Source organism: Balaenoptera ricei, chromosome 3 (genome assembly GCF_028023285.1).
Source record: "Balaenoptera ricei isolate mBalRic1 chromosome 3, mBalRic1.hap2, whole genome shotgun sequence".
Taxonomy (NCBI): domain Eukaryota; kingdom Metazoa; phylum Chordata; class Mammalia; order Artiodactyla; family Balaenopteridae; genus Balaenoptera; species Balaenoptera ricei.
The window spans coordinates 180,387,796-180,404,592 of record NC_082641.1 but is presented as its reverse complement, the minus strand read 5'-3'; the positions used below and the strand labels follow the sequence as shown (position 1 = coordinate 180,404,592).

The following is a 16,797-nucleotide window of genomic DNA, read 5'->3' as shown; positions in this document are numbered from 1 at the left end:
CTTTGCACAGGGGCTCCAAGAGGGGGGAGCGGGTCTCATGGCCCCTTCCTCCCCGCTTCCCTCCTTCTGGGGTCTGCCGGGGGTGGGGGTGGGGGCGCCTGAACCCACTGGGGGACTTGGGCGCCCTTGGTCCAGGGACTGGTGGTCCTGCCTGCGTGGTGCTGGCGGGGTCCTCCATCAGACCTAGATGGGGGGGCCTCGCCTTTCCCATAAGCCTTGGGGTCTCTCATCCGTCTGTCACCTTCCGTGCCACCCTCCCCCACCAGCCCCACAAAGTTCTTTCCAACTCCCAGCCCTGGCTGTGCTCCTCCCTCCCTCTCGTCCCTTCAGTGGCTCCCTTTGGCCCCCAGGCCAAAGCCCACATTTGAGGTCTTCCACATTCAGGCTGTTTCCCCATCATTTCCAGCCCTTGGCAGCACTGATCCCCCTGCCTGGACACCCTGCTCTACCTGACACCAGGCTCTTACCCCTCCCCACCCAGGCAGGGCCCTGGATGCGCCCCCCGACCCCCAGGTTCCTCCACAGCCCCAGACCCACTCTCTCTGGGTCCCCAGCGGGGCCTGCTGGCCGAGGGGGGTGGTGACCAAAGGTGCCCCCCTCCCTGGCACCTTGGTTTCCCCCCCCCTTGCAGGCCATTGGCTCCGGGTGGTCCCCCATCCCCCCATGCAGGGGTTGACAATGGGTTGGGGGGAGGCTGGGGAAGGGTTAAGGGGCCAGGGTCCCCTCCCTGTCACTTTTATTAGCTTTGCTTTCTGCAGCAATTAGGACATTCCCAGCCTCCAGCGGGGAGGGCTGTCAGGTGGGGGTGGGAGAGGAAACGCCCAGCTCCCTGAGCACCGGGGGCGGGGGGCAGGGGTGTCTAGTCTAGGCCGGGACAGAACCCAAAACCCAAAGTGGGGAATCCTGGGGCCACCCCAACTCGGTGGGTGACCCTGACCAAGTGATCCCTCTGTCTGGATCCTGGCTGGGGCTCTGTAAAGCAGGACACTTATATTTTGGGTGTGCGAGGGTGTGTTGGGGTGGTCTTGGCCTCTCAGTGCCCTTTCTGGATAAAATTGGTCCCCTAATGCTCCAGACCCTTCAAAGACTCCCAGGAGGTGCCCAAGGCCAGAAGAAGAGACTAAGGTTCAGAGCTCCCCGCAGTTAGCCCTGGTGCCCTGACCCCAGCACCCCCAGCTAAAGTCTGGGCAGGGAGGGAGGGGGATAGCCAGGTCCTGCCCACCCACTCTGTCCCCCTGAGTTGCCAGCAGCAACCTGGCCAGCCTCAGACGGTCGCCAGGGGCCCAGGCTGTGGCGGGAGGTTCCTTGGGCCTGGTCAGCCCCTCCCGATGAACTCCAATGCAGGGGACCCTCCCAGAGTGGCTTGAGGATCCGAACCTGACCCCTGGGGACCCCACAAATCCCCGTACTCTCTGGCTCTGGGGATTTGGAGTAGCTGGGGAGCCCTGAAGAGGTTTCTCTGTGCGGCTGGGCCTCAGTGGGCCTGCAGCAGCTGGTGCTGCCCTCTGGCTGTTTCATATCCCGTGACCCCCTCCCCAACACGCACCAGGGAGCACGGCTCTGGGGTCCAGCCACCGCCCTTGAACACCCCCCGCCAACACACTCCCGGCTTGCACGCAACACAGATGTAGACCCCGGCCCGAAGGCGGGGGTCGGGGACACGTGGGCAGGGGCTGAGGCCACCTCCCACCCCGAGGGAAGCTGGGAGCCATGAGTCTCAGTTCCAGACCCATCGGGGCTCTGCCCTGCACTGCTGTGCGGCCTCAGGCAACTCACTCCTCCTCCCTGAGCCTCCTTGTCTCATCCTCAGCCAGCCTCATGCCCCCGACCCTGGTGCACACTCAGCTGCGGTGGTGCCAACCCCGCCTCTGCCGCCCCACTCCCACTTCGCAGGCTGCAGCCAGGGGGGAGGGCTTGCATGTTCTACCAGGAGGCCCCGCCCCCTGCCATGGGCTGCCTCAGCTTCCCACCTGCGCCTGGCGTCCTGGGGTCCTCTGGCACCCCCTACCTCCCTCTCCTGTGGTCCCTCCCTCCGGCCGGCGTGGGAGGGGATGAAGGCTGGGGGGTTGAAAGCCTGGGCTGACGCGCTGTGTGATCCTGGGCAAATCCCCTTGCCTCTGCGAGCCTCAGTCTTTCCCATAGGTACAAATGGGGCCAGGGCGGTGAAAACCCCAGCCCCACAGCAGCTCTGCCAGGAGCGTCCCCTGGCAGGATTTGGGGCCATACCACGTCCCCGGGCGTGGGCTCGAGGCCCTGGAAGGGGCTGGGAGGCTGGCCACCGTGCCAGGGGTGCGGCTGGCGGGAGCGGCACGGGACCCAGCAGGCCGGCCTCTCCCTGCGCGCCCAGGCCGGCCCCTCTGCCCTGCCCCTCCCACCCCCCCACCAGCCGGCCTCTTGGCCCCTACCTGTGCCTGATAAATGCCCGTTGGATCCCTTGGTCCTAATCCCACAAAGGAACGGTTTGCAGGGGACGTGCCGGGCGTAGAGTAGGCTGCGGGGAGGAGAGAGACCGAAAGCCCGTTAGCGCGGGGGCGGCGCGGGAGCACCAGAGAGGGTGGCCGCTGCCCAGGGTCACACAGCCAGGCCTTCACACCCAGCACCCGGCGCCTCCGAGCTTGCCGCCCTCCCCCGATGGTCCGGGCACCCCGAAAAGCCCACGGTCTCGGGCCCCCGGGGTCACGCGGGCAGGTGTCTGCCGAGAGGGAAGGCGCAGGATGAAAGTTTCATAATCCAGAAACCGCCTGTGAATTATTCAGAGTGTTCCACTGCCTGGTCCATCCTGCTCCTGCGACCTGCATCCCACCGCGTGGGGTGCCATGAATTATTGAGGGCGTTTTATTTATTAATTTCCCTCCTGGAGAGGGCATGGGGAAGGCTGTGTGTGCGCACATATATATATGATTATATTTTAATCGCACCATGTTTTGCCGGTGACTGAATGATTCGCAACCCAGGCTGGGGAGGGGACGGGGGTGGGGGGAGGGTCCCCATGTGGTCTCCACCAGAGCGCAGATAAGTGGGAGGTGGTGAGGCTTAGGGGATTGCGGGGTTGGGGGTGGTGGTGGGAAGCAGGCTGCACCTGCAGTTCAGAAGCCAGTGCAGGGGAAGGAGAAGAAATCCATGTTTCTCCCTCGTCTATTAAGCGTCACTGTAAGCCAGGCACTGGGCACCATCCCATTTTAACCCTCGGCAGCCTCAACGCGGCAGACGTGATCATTATGCCCATTTCACAGATGAGAAAGCAGGGAGAGTAGGTGAAGACCAGCGCCACATGCCAACTCTGTCCTCTGCGCCCGGCCTCCCGCTAAATGTTCTCCCTGATCTATTGCACTGACTCACTCGCCACCACCCTCTGGTGACTCTCCCATTTTGCGGCTGAGAAAACTGAGGCTCAGAGAGGGGAGGACGTTTGCCTAAGGTGACACAGGGAGCAAGATGCAGGGGCAGGATTGCAACCCAGTGCCCTGCGCTCTGTCATGGTGTTTGGAGAAAGCCCGTCTGCACGTGAGGCTGCCCCGGGTCTCGGCAGGCAGTGGATGCTGGGGAAGAAATACTGGGGTGCTGCATGCGGGGAGGGGGGCCGATGGGGCCCAGATGGAAGGGCTGGCCCCTCCTGCTTGGGTGGGGTGAGGAATCTCATCTGGGGAGTGAGGGAGAGAGAGACACTCAGAGAGGAAGGGGGTTTAGGGAGAGGCTGGGGGCAGAGCCACCACTGATGGGGTAGATAGACCCCAGGATGGGGATTCTAGGAACCTCTTCCCAGCCTGGAGCAGCCCTGGACTGGGGTGGGGGCTGGCAGGGGGGTGGGGTGGGAGGTGCCCTGGGGGCTGGCGAGCCGTAATCTGGAGCCACATCCAGAGGGTGGAAAGTTCTAGCAGGTTAGGAGACCAAGCCAGGGCCTCCCACCAGGCTACCACCTGGACCCACATCCAGAGAGCAGAAAGTTGTAGAAGGCGAGGCAGCCAACCCAGGGCCTCCTGGGGTCAGGTGGGCAGGCAGGGTGTGTCCTGTCTAAAGATGTGGCCCAGCCCAGGTTACCAGCAGGAACAGGGCCCACTGGGGCCAGTTTCCCTGGAGAATCCGGAACTCTGGAATTTCTATGTGAGATGTCCTGATTTTAAAACCACCATCACCACAACAGATTCTCATTTTCCGCAGACAAAAGGCTTCTCAGGGCCGAGTCGGGCCCTCCCACCTCCAGTTTGAGATCTTCACCTACTGCCAGCTGCTTGTTGCATGGAAGAGGGTTTAGAGGCCCAGAGCGGGGACACGGGGGCCCCAGGCCACTCGGCCAACGGGGGTGGACCCCAGACTTGCCCCTGGCCATCCCCTCAGGCTGCCTTGGCCCTGTGTGGACCTGACCACGTGGGCCCCAGGCCTCCGTCTGGGGACCCACCAAACTCGCCAGTACCCACTGGGCTGGGCCTGAGACCCCGACCCCAGAAGCAGGGCCGGGGAGGGGAGGGGCCCCTCGGGGACGCCTTCCCGGGTGCTTACAGGGCGAGGTCGGCGACGAGCTTCCTCCCTCGGAGGTGGGTTTGGTGGCGGGGGGGAGCGCCAGCCGCGGCAGCCCGGGGGGCGGGGGTGCCAGCATCTGAGCAGAAAGGCAGTGACTGGACATTTTGAGCTGGCCACTTCCATTTAACTGGGGGGAACAGAGAGACAGGTGGTTAAGGCGGCGGGTGCCCCCTCCGCCTCGGGCTGCCGTCCACCCCAGGGCTGTGGACCGGCCTGGTGGGCGCGGCCGGGACGAGTTTGGTGGGTGCCCGGTGCTCGCCTGACCCCGCAGGCCTCCAGCATCCTGGGATCGCCATGCCTCCCCTGCCTCCTCAGGCTACTGTGTACCCACTTGCTTTCCTTCCACGCCTCCTAAACAGCATTGCTGGACTTCACGGGCGGCCTAGACGCATCTCCCCGCATTTGCCGCGAGTACGCATTCATTCATCCACCACCTCGCCCACGGTTCTCAGATCTGAAAGGCTCCGAACACCAAAAGCTTTGGTGGAAGTCTGGCCAAAGGCGGCCTGAGCTCAGCCGTAACCGTGTTTGATTTGGGGGCTTCCTAAAATACCATCCGCTCAGACATCTGAAAAAGCCTGAATTCCCACCCGGTCTGGCTCCAGGGGCTGCGGACCCCGCCGTTTGTAAAATAGAAGCTGCCCTGGCAGAGGAAGGGTTGCCTGACACTCGCGCCAGGGCCCCAGGGAGGTCGTGCCCCCCAAACTCACCGGTCCAGGTTGCTGACTGGCCGGATCGCAGGCCAGCGAGACAAGATCTTTGAGCGGGTCCTGGGGGTTGAGGTGAGGTGGGTAGCGGATGGCCGTGTGCGGGAAGTAGGTGGAGGCCGTCTGGGGCAGGATGGACGTGGTGGGGAAGTGCAGCGCCGAGGACGGGTGAGGGCTCCGGGCGATCCCTGTGGAGAGGAGGGGGGCAGTGGTCACCGGGGGCTCCCGCCAGGCCGCCCTGTCTCCGAGTGACTGTGTTTGTGGGTGTGCGTCATGCCCACGCTGCGGCACCTTTAATAATACGAATATGTGGAGACCCAGTGGCATCTGCCATGACCAGGCCCTGCTGTCATTTACACGCCCAGATTCGATGACTCTACTGTGACCCCACAGAGCTCTGGCGTCACCCCTTTGAGCATTTTTATTTATTTTTATTTTTTTAAATTTATTTATTTTTGGATTGCAGGATCTTAGTTCCCCAACCAGGGATTGAACCTGGGCCCTCGGCAGTGAAACTGCTGAGTCCTGACCACTGGACCGCCAGGGAAGTCCCATCACGTCTTTTTTTAAGACAGAGTATGACCGTGGCTCTCAGAGGGAATGTCCTCTGCCCCAGCCACAGAGCAAGCAGGTGGCAGACCCGGGGTTCGAGCCCAGCCTGACTGGCCACACCCTGACCCAAGGCTTGGCTAGCTCTTTCCATAAATGGCTGGTGGGTCAATATTTTTTTTTAATTGAGATATTATTTGCACACTATAAAATCCACCCTTCTAAAGTGTACAATTCACTGTGTGTTTTTAGAACATTCTCATCCCCCTGAAAGGAAGCCCCGTCCCCATGAGCACCACCCCCATCCCCTTCCCCAGCCCCTGACAACCGGGAAGCCACTCTCTGTCTGTGGATATCTCATCAGTGGAATCACCCCTGTGTGTCCTTCTGTGTCTGGCTTCTCTCACTGAGCACTGTGGTCTCAAGGTCCATCCACGTTGTAGCGAGTGTCCGTGCTTCACCCCTTTTCATGGCTGAGTAATATTCCAGTGTGGTATTTGCTTTTTTTTTCTTTTTCTAAACAAGTCAGTGACTTTTAGTATATTCACTTTGTAATTCCAGAACCACTTCACTGCCCCCAAAAGAAGCCCTGTGTCCACTAGTGGTCACTCCCCCTTCCTCTCTCTCTAGCCCCTGGCCAGACAGTAAATACTTTTGGCTTTCCAGGCCATAGGGTCTCTGATGCAGCTACTCAACTCTGCCCTTGTTGCCTGAAAGCCGCCACAGATGACATGTAAACAGATGGGTGTGGCCCTCCGCCAATAAAACTTTATTTACAAGAATGGTGGCAATTGGGGGGCCTGCTTGGCTGGCTCCTAGTCTAAACTGTTGTGCTATTTTGATGTTTGCCTCTGCCCTGTATGTGTATTTGCCCTTGTATGGAACTAAATCATCATTATCACAACCAAGGGGCAACAGGTGACATTCAAGCTCTTATTTAACTCATTCTGATTTAATTCATTTGGTCCTACGGACAGCCCTGGGAGGGGGTCGTTTATGAGCCCAGTGGACGGGTGACGGGCTCAGCTCACACCCCACGCTGTGAGCGTGGTGCTTCCTGAGAGCTCCCGTACCCCTGCGTGGCCTGTGTGTGTCCTTCTGGGTGTCTGCCTCCTATTGCGGCCATCTCGCCCCGGGGTCTGTCGGTGGGTCGCTCGAGTATGGCACGTGGGGAGCAGGTTGAGGGGTGAGTCCCAGGCTGCACCTCCATGTACAGAAGGGGAAACTGAGGCCCCAAAAGAGTCAGGCCCAGGTGCTCTCTACCATGGCACCTGCAGGATTTCCTGCCCGGGTGGGAGGCTACAGCAAGAGGACTCGTGGTCAGACGGCCGGTGGGACTTCCCCGGCCATACGGGGCCTGGTTAGAGGGCTCAGCCGCCCCTCCCCGCCCGGGGCCCGCGGCGCTCACCGCTGTGCACGGCGATGACAGGCCGGTGGTGCTGGGTGAAGCTGGAGAGGCGGGGCGAGTCCTGGGGAGACGGACTGTTGAAAGGGGACTTGTCCATCTCTGTTTTCTTCACCGGGGATGAGATGCCTGCGGGGAGGGCCAGAGGGTCAAGGGCCGGCAGGCAGGGTTGTTCCACTCCCAGGACCCCTGGGCCTCCCCGCAGAGCCCCTGCCCCCCCTTCTCCCAGCAACCCATGGGCGAGGGGCTGGGAGCCCATTGTAAGGCGGGGCAAACCAAGGCTGAGAGATGGGAAGGGGGCCGCCCAGGGTCACACGGCCCACGGGAGGAGGAGTCTGACGCCACACGGGCCCCTGGACGACAGAGTCCGGCCCCCACCTTCTCTCCTTCCAGACATAAGTCGGCTCAGGGCTGCCCTCTGCCCCCCAGGGACACCAGAGCCCTGGAGAAGGCGGCAGGGTGGGCAGAGAAGTGGGATTGGTCCAAAGCCCCAAAGCCCAAGTGGCTCTGTGCTTGTGCCCCCCACCCCCCACCTATCCTTAGCCGGGGGAAAGAACCTTCCCTGTAGGGTCATCGTGAGTATTAAATGCGATACAACATGTAAAGCCGTTAGATCAGGGCCTGGCACACACCCACGCACTGGAATTACTTGCTGCCATTCCTCAGCAGACGGGGGTCTCACTACCTCCCCTGGTGGCCCTGGGGAACCCAGACGGTCTCCAGCTCGGCCTCAATGAATAAAAGGTGTAAAATGGGCACATACAGACTCCGTGGAGGCCGTGGCACAGAACGGACGCTGGCTCAGGAGGAGCCTTGTCATGACATGGAAGACGGACCCCAGAGATGCGGGGCACACGTCCGCCCTGAAGAGCCATGAACGCCCCCCGCCTGCCTCCCCGTATCCCACCCCCCACTCCCACCACCCTCTGCAGAGGCTTTTTCTAGTGACAGCAAAGGATGATGACGTGTCTGAAAAAGGCAGAGTCCTTGGCCTGGCCCCTTCTCTGGAATTGGGCTCTGGGGGAAGTGGGGAACTGGAGATAGACATGTTTAGGAATTGTTTTAAAATTCATTTTACAGTGAAACACACCCACTGAGGCCCACAGTGGATTCACACATGGTGAGGGTTGTTTTTTTTTTTAAAAAATAGTTTTTATTGGGGTATAGTTGATTTACAATGCTGTGTTAGCTTCAGGTGCACAGCAAAGTGAATCAGTTATACACATGCATATATCCCCTCTTTTTTAGATTCCTTTCCCACATAGGTCACCACAGAGTACTGAGTAGAGTTCCCTGTGCTACGCGGCAGGTCCCTATCAGCCAGGTATTTTATACAGAGTAGTGTGTATATGTCAATCCTAATCTCCCAATTTATCCCTCCCCCTCCCTTGCCCCCTGGTAACCATAAGATTGTTTTCTACATCTGTGACTCTACTTCTGTTTTGTAAATAAGTTCGTTTGTACCATTTTTTTTTTTTTTAGATTCCACACATAAGCGATATCATGTGATACTCGTCTTTCTCTGACTTACTTCACCCAGTATGACAGTCTCTAGGGACACACTGCCTGCCACCCCGCAAAAGGTGGCCTCTCAGGCTGCACACACCAGGGCCGGGGACATTCTCTGTGGGTCGCCCTCGGCGCCTCCCTGGCTCCACCCACTCGACGCCAGGAGCCCCCCCAGTCATGACAACCACAGATGTCCCCAGACACGGCTCAGTGTCCCCTGGGGCAGAGCCGCCCCAGTTAGGACCCACGCCCTCCTCCGAGGCCTGCCACCACTGTTTCTGGGGTCTCGGGTTGATGGTTCTGTGAGTGGGCATCTGCGTGGGTCTCCAGGGCTGTCCCACCTGGGATGCTGCTACATTCCCCCCACCCCTACTGTGGCGTTTCCACGTGGGGTGCTTTCATCCTCCGCGATGGCACGGCCAGGGGTGAGCCGGATCTGCGAACCAGCCCCCCGACGGGCACTCAGGCCACCATCTGCTTTTGCTGTTACAGACGCTGCTGCCCTGGTCGGCTCTGGGTGTGCATCCGTGTGTGAGTGGGGTAGCGTGTCCTGGGATGCGGTTGGCGGCCCAGAGGGACCTGGCGGCCAAGCGGCGCCTTGGGTGCAGGCCCGGGCTTTCCCAGGGGCAGGAGGAGCTGGTGGCATCCAAGGCGGCCGGCAGGGAGGAGGTCGGCCCTGCTGTGTGTGCGTGCGTGCGTGCGTGTGTGTGTGTTGGGCTCCCGGCTGGCTCAGGGCTGCAGGGGGAATGAGGTTACGGCTGTCAGACGCTCACTTAGGAGGATTTCCTAGAACAGCCTGTCCTGGATGGAAATAGCCCGGCGTGGACCCCGCCCCCAGCTGCACCTCCACAGGCCCTTCTAGAGCTTCCTGAGATGGGGCCTTCGGGAGCCAGGGTCCAGGAGGGGGGCGGGGGGCGCCTGGTGTTGCAAGAAAGAGTCACCCTGGTGCCTGCGTTCCTGCGTCTGAATGTCCCTCGTTCGTTCAACAAACACGCTGGGAACGGCCCCACACGAGCAACCGATGTTGGTTAACACAGTGCCCGTATATGCCCCATCAAAGCGCGAGTCTCTCCATTTAACAGGCATGCCCTTGACCTCCCCCATCCGAGTGGCCATCTTTCTGCTTAACATACATATCTCCACGTCCGCGCCAAGTATCCCTACATCCCCCGTCGAAGATACAAACCTTAACGGACGCACGTGCCTGTAGGTGCCCACCCCCAAGTATCTTTCCACTTGCCTGTCACACGTGCCTGTCTGTCCCCCGTTTAAGCACACACGCTTCATCTAACAGGTGGGCCTGTACATCCCCCATCTGAGCACCCACCCGTCTGCTTGACAAACTAGCCTGTCCCCCTGCAATGCCAGCTCCCCTGGGGGGCCCACTGGGTCTCCAGCGCCCGGAACACAGGGTGGGCAGAGAGTGTGCGGAGCGTACGGGTGGGTGGACGGAGCGCAGTTCTGCTGGGATCGGCCACCACTCACTGGGCACTTACCACGTGGGATGGCCTCCCCTACTACCCCCAGCACTGCTGACACGGGGGCTGGTCATCCTCAGCGGGCCCGTCCTGGGCGCTGTGGGGTGTGGAGCAGCGTCCCTGGTCCCACCCACTGGATGCCAGGAGCCCCCCAGTCATGATGGCCAGAGATGTCCCGGACACCGCCCAGTGTCCTCTAGGGGCAGAAGTGACCCTCAGTGAGGTCCTGGGGAGCCAAGAAGTGGTGGAACTGGGATTCAAAGGCAACTCTGTAACTCCTCAGGCCACGCTCTGACACCCCCTCCTGCCCCCCAAGTTCAAAAAGAGATGCGGGAAGAGGAGAGAGATGGGAGTTCCCCGCTTCACTCCGTATAATAACTGCCTGTGGGAGGCCCATGTCCCCTGGGGGAGGGCCACAGAAGCAGCAAGAGCAAAGCACTCTGAGACCCCCTTTCTGCCCCGCTTGGCTGGGTAATCAGGGAAGGCCTCAGGAGGAGGTGGCCAGGAGGAGAAGAGGCACTCCTGGCCCGGGCCCGGAAGGGGCAAAGGGCTGGAAGCTGGTGTATGGGGTATGAGAGATGTGGCTGTAGGGGTCTTGCCTGGGCGGGGCTGGCAAGATTTCCCCCAGGCCTCTGCCCCCCCAGGCGTCTGCCCCTCCAGGGCACCGGAGTGAGGAGGCTGGGGCTGGGGGGTTAGCTGGGCGCTGCCCATGGTGGCCACAGCGGAGGAAGGGAGAGAGTACTCTAATCAGCTTAACCCCCTTAATGAACAGCTAATTGGGGGCTGTCTAGACAGGAAGCCGGAGGAAGCCAGGAAGAGGAGAAAAAGGAGGAGGAGGAGGGGCAGGAAGGGGAAGAAGAGGGAGGGAGAAGAGGAGGGGGAGGAAAAGATAGAATTCATCTCCCCACGAGCCTGTGAGCACCCGGAAGGCAGGGGCAGGCACACACTAGAGGTTTGTACTGAGACTCCCACAGCGGGGAGTGAGTCTGCCATCGCCTGAGGCAACCAATGGGAGCTATAGGAGGACTGACTCCCTCTGGCATTCCCTTCCAGCTCTGTGATTTCCCCATCGCACACCAGAAGCTGGTACGGGCTTCCTCCTTGTCCTCCCCCATCATGGCCACTTTATTCTCAGTGTAGGAAGGTTGGATCAAGCCCCAGTGACTCCCTCTAGCATTTCCTTCCTTTTAAAATTTTGTTTTTCTTTTTTGAGCATCCTGAATTGAATGCTGGGTTCTTTATTTCCAGCCTTTCTCTTTTTCCAATTAAAGCTATAATTTTTCCTCTCAGGGCCGCTGTGGCTACATCAGCACAGGCTGTCTTTCAGCTCTAAATAGTATTCACTTTACATGTAGACAACCTCTTCAATCACAGTGTTAGTGAGAAGTGCTTTTGAGTTCCCAATCAGTAAATGATAGGGCAGAAGTTAACTGTCTCCCAATATCTGCTTTATCCCTCTTCCTTAGTAACAGAACCCTTGATTTGAGATGGGCACATAATTGGCCCAAATAAGATTACATTTCCCAGCATCCTTTGCAGCAGAGTATGGCCTTAGGACTAACTCAGGGGCCCAGAGATAAGCAGAAGGGGTAAGTGCATCTTCTGAAAATTATTCTTAAAGGGAGAGGACATGCCCAGACTTGACCCTTCTTTCCTACTGGCTGGAAAGCAGACATGATGGCTGGAGCTCCAGCAGTTATCTTGGACCATGAGGTAGGGATGAAAACCACATTCAGTGGCGCATAAGGCAGGATACTGAGTCCCTCACATCACACTTGCCCAGGGCGGCTGATGGCTGGACATTTATTTGTGAGAGAAATGCACTTCCTTTTGTATTTTCTGTTACCTACAATCAGACTTAAAGCTTATTGAATACAGGTCTTTATAGAGACAAACTTTAGAAAGATAGGGAAACCACAGAGACAGAACCGTAGAGACACTCTGACCCATAAATTAAAGCCTAATAAATAGAGAGGTCCTCCCAGCATTAGATACCTGGGAGCCCACACTGAGGAAGAGGGAGGAGGCTTGGGACCTCAAATGTCACAACCAGCTGTGTTAGAGACCGATTCCAAGAGATGGGAATTTTATAAAGACATGAACACCAAAGAAACTCTCCTGTTTCCTGGTCACTTATGTGCCAGATGGTTGCTTAAGTCACATTCTACCGTGTCCTCCTTCCAACTCTCCAAAAGAATGATGGTTCTCATCACTCCCACTTTGAAGATGAGGCAACTGAGGCTCAGAGATGTTAAGTCACCTGCCCAAGGTTACACAGCCCACACAGTGAGACAAAGACAGAGCTGGGATTTGAACCCTGGTCTCTCTGATGCCTGAACCTGCCCTCTTTTCCTTTCTCTCTCTCTCTCTCTCTCTTTCTTTCTTTTATTGAAGAAGAGTTGATTTACAATAATTCAGGTATACAGCAAAATGTTTCAGTTCCATAGATATATATATATGTGTGTGTGTGTACATATATATATATATATATATATATATATATCAGATTCTTTTCTGTTATAGTGAACCTGCCCTCTGAATTGTAATGTTATATTGCTTTTCAAGAATCCTATAGGTATGGCACTTTGTATAGACAGATCTTTATAAGAAATCAGACTCTACAGGGAAGAGGGAAAGAGGAGGAGGGGCAGAGAAGAAAACAAATCCTAAGGTATACTGGGTACCTATTATGTGCCAGGCCTGTTTTAGGGACATCAAATGTATTAATTCACTTAATCCCCACAATAACCCTATGGGGTGGGTACTGCAGGTATTAACACCCCCATTTTACAGATGAAGAAACCGAGGCCCAGAGAGGTGGGGTCACCAGGAAGCTGTAAGGGCTGGGGGACTCGAGTGTCCACGTTCATAACCACTAGGCTATACGGTGGGGTGAACCCTTGTTAAGGGATAAGGGACCGGGTAGAGACATGCTTCTAAAACTGGGCGGCACAGACCCCGCTGAGAATCTGAGGAATGCCAGGGGCGTCCTCCCCACAGGCTACTCTGCAAACCATTTCCTTTAAGTGCAACGCTGGCCCGCTGGAGAGCAGAATCTTAAGGTGAAAGGGATTTTTTTTTTTTTTTTTTTTTTTTTTTTTTTGCCGCGCGGCGCGTCTTGCGTGATCTTAGTTCCCCTACCAGGGATTGAACCCGGCCCACAGCAGTGGTGAAAGCCCCGAGTCCTAACCACTGGACCACCAGGGACTTCCCAGAAAGGGATTCTTTAGATTAGAACCGTGATGGAGATGGAAACTCCAAAGAAGGGAAATCTTTGGAGAATGCCCTTAGGGAGACGGTAAGTAAACAAAGAATCAGGAGGAGCCAGCGCTCAACAGAAAAAAGCTTCTACGGAACTGCTGACCCTACAGAACAGGAGCCACATGAGACAGACACCCTGGAGAGGACCCTATGAAGACCGAGGAGCAACAAGAAAATCTACCAGGAAAAGGATGCTATAAGAAAAGAGGCGGGGCTCCTATGGAACTGGACTCACAGAGAGCAAGATCCCATGGAGATGGGAATCTTGCAAAAAAAAAAAAAAAGGACTCCAGGGAGGACCCCAGTGGAAAGGGAACCCACGTATCAGGACGCTCTAGTTGAGGGTCTACGGCAGACCCGAGGATGAAGCACCCTGTTGATCAGAATCGCTACTGAGTCAATTCTGTATAGCAGGAACCCCACAGAGATGGGCCGTTAACAGGCAGAGGGCAGGAAAGTCGGGCAAGGGATAATCTCCATCCTCCCCCGCCAGAGCGGAACCAAAGAGCTCCGGGAACGCGAACCCGGACTTTACTTCCAACCGCGCGCAGCCCGCGAGACTACAATTCCCAGGAGGCCCCGCGGCTCCAGGCCGACTCTCCGCCCCGGGGCGCCCGCGCAGTGCCTGCCGGAACACGTAGTCACTGCCGCGGTAACCCAGACCGGAAGGTCGGTCAGCCCCCGCCGCCAGCCCCACCTCCTTCCATGTCCTCCGTCCAGTTGCGGCTGCTACTCGTGGGAGAGCTGGGTGAGGTGTAGTAATCACCGCCGGGGCTCGTGTCCACGTCTTCCTCCATCGAGCCCGATTTGTGCCGCTTGCTCCTAAGGGGCGAGGAAGGAAGCCAGCAGACCGGTTACCACGGAGACGGGCCCGGCGGGCTTTGCTACTTCCGGCTCTTAGGGGGCAGGGCGAGGAGGGTGCTATCGCGAGACGTCACGCGAGCCGCGGAGTTTCGGCTGCTTCTCAGATGACATCCGCTTTAACCTGCCCATCACTTGGGTGGGACACCTGGGGCAATAGGCAGGGAGGGACTCAGCAGAGGGCCAAGCTAGCAAGCTAGCAGAGTGGAGACTAAAGCCCTGAAAGCCTGGCTGATCGCTTGACCTACTGTAATCCTCAGAACAACCTGGTAGGATTATGATCCCACTTAGCAGGTGAGGAAACCGAGGCAAACAGAATGTGACCGGCTCACGATCACACAGCATATCTCAGCAAGAACCGGTGTCTGTGTTCTCATGGAGTCGCAGGGGCTAGGGCTGTAGGACTCGAGGCTGTGGGAGTCCAGCGTGGGATGTCAGGGCTGGGGAAAGAGTCACTTGGGGGCTGGGTTTTGAAAGATGAATAAGAGTTTCCCAGGTGGAACGTGAAAACAGGGAGAGGAATGAACCAGCTGGGGCCAGATGGAGGTGGGGGTGGGGTGTGAAGTGCCCAGAGGTGGGGTCCCGGGGACATACCCGCTGGAGGATGTGCTGGGTAGCGTTCTTCTCATGCCGGTGCTGGCTGGATTTAGGTCATACGCCAGGTGTCCCTGCAGCTCCCCCAGGGAGAAGTTGGGTCCTGTTCCAGTCACCACAGGTGCTGCGGAGGGCGACAGAGAGGAGGATGAGGGAGGAACAAGGTCCAGGGCTGCACTTTGCCCTGGAGTGGTGGGGAGAGCCATCTGGGGGCTGGCAGAACGAAAAGGAACCGCTTCCCAAATTGGCCTGATTCCTAATTTGGCTGAAACTGGGCTTATACTATGGGTCAGAAGAACAAGGCCATTGAGAGAGGCCAAGGTCACACTGTGAGGCAGAGGCATAGCCAGAGCTGGAGGCCAAGCTTCCCAGAACTCTCAGAGGCCAGGCTCTGCTGATCTGGATGGAGAGGGCAAGTGTTAGGGTTAAGGCAGGATAGTGCCCAGAGGTCCCTGGGGTAGGATTCAAATGGGGGTGTCTGGGGATGGGGGTGGGTCCCCAGCAGGTCCATAGGTAAGACAAGAGGTGAAATAGGCAGGGGGGGGCCCTTTGGGGTCTCCTGGGTGGGGGTGAGGGAGGTCCCAGGAATGGGGGATACTGGGGCAGAAGGTTCTTTAGCCCTTCCACCCAGCATCTGGAGTCTTTTCTGGGGAAGAGCATGTCACCCTGACCTTGGACTCTGGGAAAGGCCTGGATACTGCCCTTCCTAGGGACTTAGGCTTGGTGACAAGGGTGGCTGGAGAGGACGTGGGGGAGTGGGGCAGGGTGATGGGCTCCTTGCTCCTCCCTCCCCAAGTCCCTTTCCCTCTTAGAGCCCCCATCCCGAAGCCACTTCTCCTTTCCGACAGTCCTCCCCTGTGTGAGCCCACCCCAGCCCCCACCTCGGGTCCCAGCACAGGGTGGGTGGGGACACTTACTCCGGGACACTTGGATGAGCTCAGTGACGCTGAACACACCGGAGGTGACGAAGCTCTCCTGGAAGTCGGTGGTGTCTGGAAAAGAGAGGAAGGATGGGGGTCAGCAGGCAGCCAGCTGAGCTGGGTCTGTTCCCCGCCTTGACACCTCCGGGCTGCCCAGACTCCGGGGGCTGGACCCAGCCTGGCCAGTCACCTTGTCTACCCACCTCCCCAACCACCACAGCCCTGCAGCAGGAAGATGGCCAGCTCAGCCCCTCCAAGCCGACGGGGACTCCTCCACCCTAACACAGCTGGAGCGGATCTCCCTTCCTGAGTCTCTGCTCAGTCCTTCTCACTGCAGCCTCAGCCAGCCTCCCCTTCTCCAGCCTGGGCCTTCACACCGCCTCCCAGCCCTCCTCGGGAGCCCCCGTGCTGTGGCAGGCTGCACACACAAGTGGAGGCCAGACCTGGGTTCACATCTCAGCTGCCCGCTCGGTGTGTGATCTTGGATAAGTCACTTTACCTCCCTGAGCTTTGATGCTCCCTGATCTCAAAAGTGGGGACCATACACCCTGTCGTCTTGGGTGGTTGTGAGCTATGAATGCTACTACCTAGGAGGGACCAGCTTGCTTCCTTTACCTCACTCATCACCCCATGCAGTGCTGCAGTCTCTTAGCCTTCTGCCTCCAGGCTGTGAGCTCTGTGGTGTCCCCAGTGCCCGGACCAGAGCCTGGCAAACGGCAGGGGCTCAGAACCATGGGGTGAATGGAGGGTCCACAGACAGCAGTCAAAATCCTCAGTGTGCCCAGACCCATTCCCGCCTAATGTCAAAGGAAGAGGGACCCTCCTCTCTGGGCTGGGGTGGTTTAGACCCATTTCATGGATTTGTAAACTGAGGCTGGCCTCGAGAGGGCAGGAGCACTGGCCAACCCAAGACAGCTGGAAGCAGGCCTGTCCCACCTGGAGACCCTCACAGGCAGGACCCATTACCAGGCACCTCCAGTGTCCGCCCCCTGAGT

At 58.3% G+C, this 16,797-nt stretch overlaps 1 protein-coding gene across 5 annotated transcripts in view; it reads right to left on the bottom strand.

Annotated features, from left to right (window-relative positions):
* The window catches only part of NFIC (nuclear factor I C), a 64,981-nt gene that overhangs the window by 2,814 nt on the left and 45,370 nt on the right, over positions 1 to 16,797 (bottom strand). For 2 of the 5 annotated variants that reach the window (XM_059918797.1, XM_059918796.1), the window contains exons 4-10: positions 15,800 to 15,874; positions 14,883 to 15,006; positions 14,125 to 14,249; positions 7,183 to 7,308; positions 5,229 to 5,413; positions 4,498 to 4,645; positions 2,406 to 2,491 (exon numbers count right to left, since the gene is read on the bottom strand). In XM_059918797.1, coding sequence (XP_059774780.1) covers positions 2,406 to 2,491; positions 4,498 to 4,645; positions 5,229 to 5,413; positions 7,183 to 7,308; positions 14,125 to 14,249; positions 14,883 to 15,006; positions 15,800 to 15,874 — 869 coding nt within the window. The remainder of the gene's footprint in view (positions 1 to 2,405; positions 2,492 to 4,497; positions 4,646 to 5,228; positions 5,414 to 7,182; positions 7,309 to 14,124; positions 14,250 to 14,882; positions 15,007 to 15,799; positions 15,875 to 16,797) is intronic. The other 3 variants (XM_059918801.1, XM_059918798.1, XM_059918800.1) reach the window with 3 other exon arrangements.